Genomic DNA, 12,272 nt, shown 5'->3' with positions numbered 1-12,272 from the left:
ACATTGAGAGCATAATGAAAGTATATGATCTTTTCAAACTAGGTGGTCAAGCTGTTAGACACATTATAGATATGGGAGGAAAATACAGATGCAAGGACCAGAGCTTCAGCATCTTTGGGCGCATGTATTGTAGAATTTTCCCTCTGGACAATAAGTAGTGGATTTGAGTCACTTACAGATTATTCTTTAAATTCTTTGTGGAAGGTGCAGTCTTCATGAGCTAAGTGGTTGTTTCTTATTCTGCAGTTTTTCATGTTATTATAAAAAGGGTGGAGTCTGAGCAGCTGTAGGTATTAGGAGAAAGTGAGGACTGCAGATGCTGGAGATCAGAGCTGAAAATGTGTTGCTGGAAAAGCGCAGCAGGTCAGGCAGCATCCAAGGAGCAGGAGAATCGACGTTTCGGGCATAAGGCCTTCTTCAGGAAAGGGCTCTTCTTCCTGAAGAAGGGCTCATGCCCGAAACGTTGATTCTCCTGCTCCTTGGATGCTGCCTGACCTGCTGCGCTTTTCCAGCAACACATTTTCAGCTTTAGGTATTTAGCTACATTCAGAGGAAAATGAAACTTATTGTTTCAGTTTCATCAACACTTTCTGCAGTCCGGTGGAAAACCATTTTTATATCAGCATATAAATGAAATAAATATGAGATTATACTTAAAAATACTTTCATTGCATATGGGCATTACAGGTGAGGCCAGCATGGTGTGATATTGGGTGGATATTAAAATTTTAAGTATTTCTGTAAGTATGGGGCCTTTTAAACAATAAACAGTTTCTGTAGGGCATGCCAGAAACCATTACTGGCTATCTTTCATGATCCAGGCCTACAACCTGGCAATATCTGAGCAGCACCATTTCTCAATAGCACTGCTAAGGACATTGTGGTGCTGTAAATAATGCAATGGATGCTATTTACATATGACTACATGGATTAATCTATCTACAAATTAATATATGCTCATACATCTGGAAGTAATGAAATAATAGCCAACCAAATGAAAATTGTTGACATTCACATTTACAACAATCAATACTATTTATCAAAGCCATTTGTCAAGGATTGGTTTTACCTGAAGATTTGCATTTTTACCTTTCAGATGACTCCCCTGCACATTCTTAGTTATATTTAACATGCATAGCATTTGCATTATTTATCTATCTGTAGATCAATGTTGTTAATAAAGATTGATGATCAGCCAGACTTGGCACTGGATGTGCCACTATATTAGACATAATGTAGGTACACGTACCTCACACGTATAGATTTATTTACCTACTACAATTGAGCTCAAAACTTTGCAGTTTCCCACTTTCATAAAAGTCTGGAATTCTGCCAGATATTTATGAGATGCAGCATATCTTCAACATAACTGTAATTTCCAGATTTCTGTCCAGCAATAACTTTCCTTCCAGTACTTCTGAAACTGCTGACTCACACAATGCAAGTAGATGTTACTTGCTGGTTCTTATGGCATGCCCTGTGAGAGCTGCTCAATATTGATTGTTTTCTTCTAATAGGTTCGAGTGGTTGTTCTGATTGGTTAAATTGACCACCATGTCAGCTTCCCTCTCAACAGAATGATTAAAGAGGTTTCCATGGTGCTAAAGCCCAGCAGTTATGACTGTTATTTTAGCAGCTGTAAGCAAAGGAATCAAACACTCACTGCAATGAACAAAACAGACACATTTTGTTTTCTCATTTTACCAACAAACAGATGAAAGCATTAAGTTATAGATTCACACACCATGTGAATTGAGATGATGCCACAAATTGGAATCTGTGCAATCATCTTTTTTAATTTGTAAATAAAAAAATGATAGACATATAGATTGAGTGGATTCCAATTTGCATCGTAGTTGTTTTGCTTAATAATGTGAGTGCATCATCTATAATTGGCCCATGTACGCTGGTAGGAGAGGCACTCTCCACCTTCTCAGATACACAGAAACTTAATTCCTCTGGATGTTGTTTCCATTTTTAACTGAGTCCTCTGACCAGGTCCTGCGTTTCTATTTACATAGCATCATTTGTGACTTCTTGCATTGGAGAGATTAAATCTTTTGAACAAATAGCAACAAAAATAGTTGAACCAATTCGAACACAGCTGAGATTTGTTTGACTAGTGGTCTGATCTTAAAAAAAAATAGAACTGACGTTAGACTACATCATGTTGCCAGTATTCGTTGGACAACACATTATAGAAAATGTCGAGCTAAAGAAGGCACAGACTGAGAGTGAAGATGTCAATACCTAAGCAGTTGTTTAAATTCATAATGCATCCGCAATCTCAAATTTATTGAACTTCAGCCAAACTAGAAGTAAAATTCTTACACTTTCTTGCTCTTTGGTGAAGAGTTTGGCACATGAGAGGAACTCCTCATACTTAGCGTAGGGGATGACGGGCTCTGGCAGCTCTCGGAGATAAAGCTTGAGTAATGAAGCCACTGTGTGCACGTCCGTATTGCTGAAAGCAAAGCAAATGCACAACTGGTCATCATCATGTATCATCAGAGAATCCCTACAGTGTGGAAACAGGCCATTTGGACCAACAAGTCTGCACCAACCCTTTGAAGAGTAACTCACAGAGACCCATCCCCTTACCCTATTACTCTACATTTACTCCTGAGTAATGCACCTAACCAACACAATTCTAAACACTATGGGCAATTTAGCATGGCAACATTACTAAGTAATTGATAATCCCAAATCTGTGCCACCTGTAAAAGCAGTTCATTTTAAAATAAATATAACCTTGAACACAAAATCAAAATTCACCTAATTTATTTTCACCCAATACATGCTTTGGGTAAACTAGGTAAATGCAAGCCTGGGTCACTGATAGGGATCTATGCCAGCACACAAAAAAAATGACTTGCATTTGCATATCATTTTTTAGTGGAAGACTCAAGGCCTGCACAGCCAATGAAGTATATTTTAAGCACAGTGACTGTTGTAATGTAGGAGCTGCAGCGGCCAACTTGCAGTCAGCGAACATCCACAAACAACAATGTGATAATGATGAGAATATCTCTTTTTGTGATGTAGGATTAACTATTGGCTGGGGCACTAAGGACAACTCTACACCTCGTCTTCAAAATCATACTCTGAGACTGTGTGTATCTAACTGAACACACTGAAATGAAGGTGTGGCTTCGGTTTAATATGTCATCTGAATGAAACTGTAGTTCTCCCTCTGGAACTGGAGCGTCAGCCTCCTGTAGTCAGGGTCTAAAGTGGAAATTGTACATTGAGTCACAGAGGCAAGGGTACTAAAAACTGAGTACACTTGACACACATAGTTGTTTTGCTTAATAATGTGAGTGCATCACCTATAATTGGCCCATGTACGCTGGCAGGAGAGGCACTCTCCACCTTCTCAGATACACAGAAACTTAATTCCTCTGGATGTTGTTTCCATTTTTAACTGAGTCCTCTGACCAGGTCCTGTGTTTCTATTTACATAGCATCATTTGTGACTTCTTGCATTGGAGAGATTAAATCTTTTGAACAAATAGCAACAAAAATAGTTGAACCAATTTGAACACAGCTGAGATTTGTTTGACTAGTGGTCTGACCTTAAAATAAATAGAACTGACATTAGACTACAAACATCTCATGTACATGTGAATCTGAAGATTGAATAATAATTGTCTAGATTAGCAACATATCCATTAATTCAGTAATTAGTTCACAGATTTGTCAATTTTACAAAATAACTGGATGCTTTGGCCTTTTGTTTTAAACAGATTGCCCCATGCAGTTAATTAAATTGCTTTTAATCTACACCCTGCCATTGGATCGGCAAGTTATATTGTCCCCTGAAAAAAAATCTATGAAGCTACGTAATAATTCACAGAAACAGCAGCACTGACTGAGCAACCTATTTTGCTTGGCTCTGCCACAAGCTCAAATATAATGAAAAAGCAAGCAATTGTTAGATTAGCTATGAAGTCACAGTAAACTGATCTCAAAGTAGCAAAGTTCCATCTCAGAAGTATAATTAAAAAGGATGGAGTTAGATTCCTTCCCCTTGGGGGATTAATGCGACTAATTCAATGCTGAATTTGCTGAGTCAAAATTTATCTCACAGACAAATAAACTAAACTCTTGTGCAGATTCCAAGTATTATTGCAGTTCAGAGTTTGTACCTGCTGATCAATCTGTTAGATTATCTGACAAAGGACCAGGTTTCCCTGTGGACTTGGAAACCATGACCTGCTCACTTTTCTACCTTTGAAAATACACACCTGACCAATGCATGACTTTGTCTGGATGTTTGTATTTTCACACAGGATTATTTTCGAAATGCCCTTTGCAATTCACACCTCCAGCTGTTTCTGAAAATCCAGTCCAAGTCCTTCACACAAAGTCCTATTGGAAAAACTGGTGTTTCAAATAGTGCAAAGACGAGCACTATCTGAACTCTGTTAGCCAATAGTGTTTCAGTTTAATTTTCTTTGCTTTACAAAATCTTAGAAACGTAGAATTATGGAATGATTACAGTAAAGATAGAGGCCATGCAGTCTGTCAAGTCTGTGATGCCAGATACATCCTTGACCTCTTTTCTTCCAGTGCTTATCCAAATCCCTTTTGAAATCTCTGGCTCCACCACACACTCAGGAAATTTAATCCAGACCATAACCACTTGCAGCATTGAACAAAAATATCCTAATTGTAAAAAATAAAAGGGTAATCACCTTAAACAGGTGTCTTTTAGTTTCCAATCATTCCTTCTTTGTGAATAGTTTCTCTCTATCTACTGTGCCTGGTGCTCCCAAGTACCTCCATCTCCCACTTCATTGACTTAAAACATGGCTGTCAAATCTCCTCTCGATGTACTCATCTCCAAGGGAGAACACTCCCAGCTTCACCCTTTTATTCTCACACTTGAAATCTTTCATCCCTGGAATCAAATCTCATTCATATTTTCTGCAGCTTCCTCAATGCCTTCACATTTTTCCGAAATTGTCATGCCCAGAATTGGACATAATACTCCACTTGAGGCCAAAATCCTGCTTTGCACTCGTGTTCTCTGCCTCTATTTATAAAACTTAGGACCTGCTATGTCTTATTAATCTGTTTGTCATCCAACCTGATATCTCATGTAACGTTTGCAGACAAACAGTCCAGAACCCTCTTCTTGCACTTTTTAAAACTGTTCTATCCTTTTCTGTAGCCTTTCTTCATTGCTCCGAACAAAATGTATCATTTCATACCTCCCTGCACTGAACCCCAAAGTACAGTAGAAACCTTTTGCTTCATCTATCTTACTGTGTTATTGTAACAGCAACATTATTTGATAAAATTAATTATTACATTCATCAATATTAGTTTTAGAATTGTAATCATGATTAGTTAGTGTAATTTTGTCAGAAACACTAGTAATCAGCAGACTTGCTTTATCAATGTACTCTCCACCTTTCTCCAAGAATAGGAATTCCCTGATTAGGACTGTTAATCTGGTCAAATCACAGACCCCTGGCTGACAGTAAGAAAAGGACTGTCAGTCAGCTTGACTCTAGAGCTGGCTCTGAGGGAGCTGGATCAGTGTCAAGGACTCTCTGTGGATAAATAAAGAGTGACTTGGTAGCATATTACCAATTTCTGTGGAGTTACTTGAATTTCCAGAGAATGGTGAGTCATGCCAGAGTATGAGACTTCGTGTTTGATTACTTATAGGGATTGGGGTATTATTTATACAACCTGCAATGGAATCCTTCTTGACTTTAGTGGCACCAATCTGAACATCTAATTAAAAATTGAAATGAACCTGTTTATTTCACAGCTACTGAACATAGAACTCAACAATTATGAACACCTTCACTTAATTCAATAATTACAAATTACCTTAGTGTATTAAGATAAAATGAACAAATTACAGTGGGTCTCCAATTGACTTGTATTTTGTCCTTCAGCTCCAGCTAGTCTTTCCTGTCTTTTCCCAGTCAGCTTGACTTCAGTGTAAATTTTTTGTCAATTGTAACTACTATTAGAATCCCAGAGCAGACAATTAAATGATGTTATAATCTTGGATATGATCACAAATTTTATGTTAGGATCTGGCTAAGGACCAGTTACCTTTTAGGGACTGGGAGATGAGGGGACTGACTAAGCAAATAAAAACACAAAATTCCATTGTTTTAATTAAACAGCAATACTTTAATATATAGGTTAGAATGTAATACAATCTACAATACAGGGACAATTTATTTCTAACACAAAGAATTAAAATTACTTAAAGATGGGTTACTCAAACTGCGATTGAACACCCCAAAATAAATAGCAAACATGATCAAGACAGATCCCACAGATTTCTTGGAAACTCCCTCGAAGACATTGATGACGGTGGTTCATTAAATGTCAGGATGCAGTTGTCTGTCATACATTCCACTGTATATTCACACATACAACTGCGTCCTGTTCTGGTATAGTCTGTTACACATTCCACCGTATATTCACACATACAACTGCATCCTGTTATGCTATTGTCTTGTTACACATTCCACTGTATTTTCACACATACAACTGCAACTTCTCATAGATTGCTCCCTAAAGTGAGATCTGTCCCTGGGTTTTACCTGAGCTCCAAACTTGCCCAGACGTTTCAAATACTAACGTCTTCAACATTGTGAAATCATCAGTGAACATCCCCACTTCTGACCTTATGATATGGAGAAGGTCATTGATGAAGCAGCTGAAGATAGTTGGGCCTAGGGCACTACATGGAGGAATTCTTGCAGCGATGTCCTGGTGCTGAGAGGACTGACCTCAACAACCATCTTCCTATGTGCCAGCCAGCGAGAGTTGTGCCTCTTATTCACATTTAATACAATTTTGTTTGGGTTACCTTGATACCACACTTGACTGAATGCAGCTTTGATGTCAAAGACAGCATCCTCACTTTCCTCTTAAATTATTTGTCCATGCTTGGGCTAGGTTTGAAGTCTGTCAGAATCAGACATAATTGTCATAAAATATAGTCACAGAAGAAAAACTGTCTGTGAGAAACTACAAGCTGAAGAATCATAATACTTCAGTATTGAGCAGAAATGCATGTATTCACCTGGGTCCTTTTAGAGAGATTAGTACGATACTTCAGAATGGGAGACAATTTAAGCAAGAATTAAACTGTTTAAAGGTGAATGAAAAACTGAAGCAGGAGTATCACATTATTCTGCAAGAAGATGCTAAACCCATCTGCTTGGACACTCCCAGAAAAAATCTTCATCTTTTGATGGGAAAGTTATAATCTCAGTTGGTTAGCATAACTGAAAAGGAAGTGCAAGGTTGGGGGTGGTGGGATCATATCACCAGTGATACAGCCTACACAATGGTGCTCAGGACTATAAACTGTTCCCAAGACAAATGGCAACTCGGATTGTGCGTGAATCTCAATCAGTTAAACAAAGGATTCAGAAGAGAAATCCATCTTATTTGGTCTGTTGACACAAGTTGCCAATTTTGCCAAACTATTCAGCTTTTTTGCAAACCTGCATGCAAACAGTAGATTTTGGCAGATACTCTTTAGCCATGATTCAAGATTATTGACTATAGTTATTGTACCATCCAAGCAATATTACTTCTATCAGCTACTATCTGGGATCTCTCCTGCACCTGAGAATTTTAGACCCTTGGAAGAGAAGGGAAATACTTGTGACATGACTGATGTCCTATTTCACTGTCAAACAAAGTGGGAACACGGTCAGAGGCTCAGGAATGTGCTAAAGTCAGTACAGAATACAGGGCTTACACTAAATACAAATGCTTATTCTCGAGAATGACTATTACATTGCTAGAACACATTATCCAAGAATAAAGCACCATGATTGATCCAAGGTAGGCAGCAAATTTCCAGAACTGAAGTGCATGCATGATGCATAGCACATCTTAGGCATGGTAAATCCAGTAGGAAAACGTCCCCTAATTCTGTGTTACTCAGCCCAGAGAGAGAGAGAGGTTTTAAACAAAGGTCAACAATGTCATTGGAGTCAAGCAAACTACAGCCTCTCAAAACAGTAACGCGAAGCTGCTTTCCACTGATGTAATAGCACAATACAATCTGGATTTCTCACTGTAGTATTCACAGATGCATCATCCAACAGACCAGGAGCAGTCCTTATCCAATGCAAACTGATGAAACAGGAAAACTGATATGTTTTACATCGAGAGAAAGAAGATTACGTTACATGGGGATGAGAAAGCTTGACCAATTATGTTACAGGACTTAAAATTCCAAAATGTGATGGACCACAAGCCTTGGGATTATTATTATTATTAGGATTGAAAGAAATCTCAAATATTCCTCCATGCATATAAAGGTACAGGTATAGGCTAGTGAGATATTAATATGCCATGGTGCAACATATAGATTATGGCAGATTCACTCCCGAAAGCAGCAGTTGATTGAGTAGAAAAAGGGGATCTTAACCTTGTGAAGGTGTAGAGAATTGTTGGCAGTAACCAACACGTTATCTGCAACTGATGGAAGATTCAGGCAACGTTGTGCAGCTCAAAAGGCCAGGTGGGTCAGACTGTCTGCAAGGAAAAATGTAGTCCAGCAGGCCATGATTGAAAGCAAAACTTGAAATACTGGCAGACATTTTGTTGCTGCATCATAGTCGACGTAAAGTTGAATCCAACTTAGATTTTCCCCGTGGAATTTCTGTATCACGTAGTGAAAGCAGCAACACAACAACCAGCATGGGGTGCAGGCACTTTGGAAGACATACAAGATTTTATCGGAGCTTAAAAATGTGTAGCTGGAAAAGCACAGCAGGTCAGGCAGCATCAAAGGAGAAGGAGAATGGACGTTTCGGGCATAAGCCCTTCTTCGGGAATGAATTTCCTGAAGAAGGGCTTATGCCCGAAATGTTGATTCTCCTTCTCCTTTGATGCTGCCTGACCTGCTGCGCTTTTCCAGCAACACATTTTTAAGCTCTGATCCCCAGCATCTACAGTCCTCAATTTCTCCTAGAAGATTTTATCATACAGATTTATGACATACACAGCCAAGTGCCTACAGAACCATTGTTTTCATCAAGATTTACTGAAGGACCTTGAGAAGCACCAGCAACTAAATTATTCAATTTTAGAGTGAAGGAGTCAACTGTTATTCAAGATGGCATTAACTGGCAAAATCTCATTCAACCTGAAAAGGATCCTCGGAGTCCATGAATAATTACTGTCAGATAATGAACTTCAATTCATGAATGAGGATTTTATGAGGTTCACTGTGGAGGCAGGCCTCTATTAGGTGACAGATTCTCTGCTCCCTCTGCACTCAAACTGAGAGCCAGAGAGGGCAGTCAAAACACTGAAGTCACTGCTGCATCACATTCCAGGCTGAGAATGAGCTCTACCCAGTTATACAGCAACACCATTGGCTCACAAGCACTCACCAGCAAATTGTTAATGGGAGGAAGTTATGTTTTAGAATATGACCTCAGGCCAAATACAGCCTTTCAAGACAACAAGGTGGCAAAATAAATGGAGAAAAGCCAGATAAAAACCAACAAGGATGGTACAACTCTAGACACAGAGCAAATACTCGATCACCATTAAAGCCAGTGCAAAAAAACCTTGTTAAAAGACAGGATGTTAATAGTCAAGGTCATCAGAGAAACAGATCAATCGAGATTTTATATTACCAGAAACCGTGAAGAGACATTCAACAGCCAAGAAGTGAGACTGTGTATCATTAACACATGATGTGAGGCAGACAAATGCTTATTATATCAGATAGTGTCCAGAGAGTGGCACAATAATTCCATAGATAGTACATCATCATCACTCTAGTGTTGCAATCAAGAGATTCAGATCAAGACATCCAGACAGGGTTCCAACTTGTCTCGACCTTTGAGATTCAGACTTTGAAGCAGGGAGGAGGAGATGGTGATAATAGTGATGATGGTAATAGTAGTGTTACTGAGTGAACATAAACTCCTGGAACAATGTAGGCCAAGAACAGGGAATCCTGGAGGGAGATGTATTGGAATGAGATTGATGCAAATGACAAACAATGTAACTGATGGCTGTGACATTAGCTAGAGAGAAGGCACAGAGTTAGAATGACCATGTATGGAGAAAGGTTTTAAACAATACATTGGATACAGTAGTCTGCAATGTGTAAAGGAGTGTCACTGGACATCAGGATTGGAAGAACCTTACCTCGAGTTAAGAAGCAAACAACCTCTGGGAAGTCTCACCAAAGCCCAGTGATCCATTAGACCAGCATCTCAATGTGCAATATTGACTTAGAACACACATTAAAGCAATTGTGAAGGCTGTTCTCATACTCACTTTTTTCGATTGTGATATATAGTATCGCTGAAAAGTTGCGCTGCACAAACTCTTTCCTTGATTGACTGCACCATTAAGTGCTCTGGAACTGTATAATGCTTATAATTATGCCACCACAGAAGATATGGCTAAAACAGTGCCAGGGCAGTGAATTTGATAACAGATGATTGTTTGAATTCATAATATGGAATATGTCTCTCAACCAGAGCCTAGAATGCTCTTAGTTGCCATAGTCTTACCAGACCATGGGGCTGCTCTCTCATTAGGGAGAGACAACTGGTGGTGGGTTAGCCTGACGTACACCATGCCTCAGGTGAGGGGAAAGGTTGAGAAAGAGTCCTTCATGCTGACCTCAGCTGGTGTGGGAATTGAACCCACGCTGTTGGCATTACTCTGCATCACAAACCAGCTGTCCAGTCAACGAAACTAATTGTATTTGACTGAGTGTGGCATCAAAGAACCAAAACTGGAATCAATGGCAAAATGGAGGAAAGTGAGGACTGCAGATGCTGGAGATCAGATTCAAAACAACAGGTCAGGCAGCATCCGAGAAACAGGGAGGTCAACGTTTCAGGCACAAGCCTTTCATCAACATTCCTGATGGCTTATTATTGGCTTATACCCAAAATGTCGACTCTCCTGCTCCTTGGATGCTGCCTGACCTGCTGTGCTTTTCCAACACCACACTTTTTGAATCAGTGGCAAACTCTCCATTGATACCTGTCACATAGAAATATGATTATGGTTGTTGAAGGTCAGTCATCACAGCTCCAGGACATCTCTATAGGAGTTCCTCAGGGTAGTGTCCTTGGCCCAACCATCTTTAGCTGCTTCATTAGTGACCTTCCTTCCATCATAAGGTCAGAAGTAAAGAAGTTCGCCGATGATTGCACAATGTTCAGCACCATTCGCAACTCCTCAAAAACAGAAGCAGTCTATGTTCAAATACAACAAGATTTGGACAATATCCAGGCTTAAATGCCAGGCTATGACCATCTTAATGGCCAATAATGGAGATTACCATCACTAAATTCCCCACTATTAACATCCTGGGAGTTACCATTTGACTAGAAATGCAACTGGATTCACCACGTAATTACAGTTACTACAAGAGCAGATCAGGAACAATGAATATAACAATACATAACTCTAATACTGATTCCCTTAGCCTTGCCTTCTACAAGAAATTAGTCAGGAATATGACAGAATACTCCCCACTTGCCTGGATGCATGCAGTTCCAATAACAGCCAAGAAGCTTGACACCATCCAGGACAAAGCAGCCTGCTTGATTGGCACCACATCCACAAGCATCCACTCCCTCTAGCACTGACGCTTAGTAGATGCAGCATGTACTGTTTGCAAAATGCACTGGGGAAATTCACTCAAGATCATTAAACTGTACCTTCTAGACCCACAATTACTTCCATCTCAAAGGATGAAGGCAGCACCACTACCTGCACGTTCCCCTCCAAGACACTCATCATCCTCACTTGGAAGTATATCGCTGCTCCTTCATTGTCACTGGGTCAAACTGTTGGAATTCCCTTCCTAACAGCATTGTGGATCTACTGACTGCTGGTGAACTGCAGCGGTTCCAGAAGGAGCTCACCACCACCTTCACAAGGGTATCTAGGGACAAGCAATAAATGTTGGCCAGCCAGTGATGCCCATGTTCACAAGTGAGTGAATAAAACTAATTCTCAGGTCAACACCCTGACCAACTAAAGTTAACCTGTCTGTGTTAAAAATTTACAAATCCTGGCCGTTAACTGCCAAGCACCACCAACTGGTATATTCTCCATGGTAACTGTTCGACCAGAGACCACTTGCTAATCTGATGTTGTACAAATGTTAGGTTCTTTTCTAGATTCTAAAATTGTTTATTTCATCATCACATCTCCATGACACTGTACTCATTTGGCTATAAATTCGTGTCTTATTATCTTTGTCTCCACAACCACCTGATGAAGGA

At 39.6% G+C, this 12,272-nt stretch overlaps 1 protein-coding gene across 8 annotated transcripts in view; it reads right to left on the bottom strand.

The window, feature by feature from the left end:
- The window catches only part of arhgap24 (Rho GTPase activating protein 24), a 466,730-nt gene that overhangs the window by 27,706 nt on the left and 426,752 nt on the right, over positions 1 to 12,272 (bottom strand). For all 8 annotated transcript variants that reach the window (XM_072595205.1, XM_072595287.1, XM_072595116.1 and 5 more), the window contains one exon: positions 2,332 to 2,464. In XM_072595205.1, coding sequence (XP_072451306.1) covers positions 2,332 to 2,464 — 133 coding nt within the window. The remainder of the gene's footprint in view (positions 1 to 2,331; positions 2,465 to 12,272) is intronic.

The sequence above is a fragment of the Chiloscyllium punctatum genome, chromosome 1 (assembly GCF_047496795.1).
Source record: "Chiloscyllium punctatum isolate Juve2018m chromosome 1, sChiPun1.3, whole genome shotgun sequence".
NCBI classification, from domain to species: Eukaryota; Metazoa; Chordata; class Chondrichthyes; order Orectolobiformes; family Hemiscylliidae; genus Chiloscyllium; species Chiloscyllium punctatum.
This window is presented reverse-complemented; position numbering and strand designations above follow the sequence as displayed.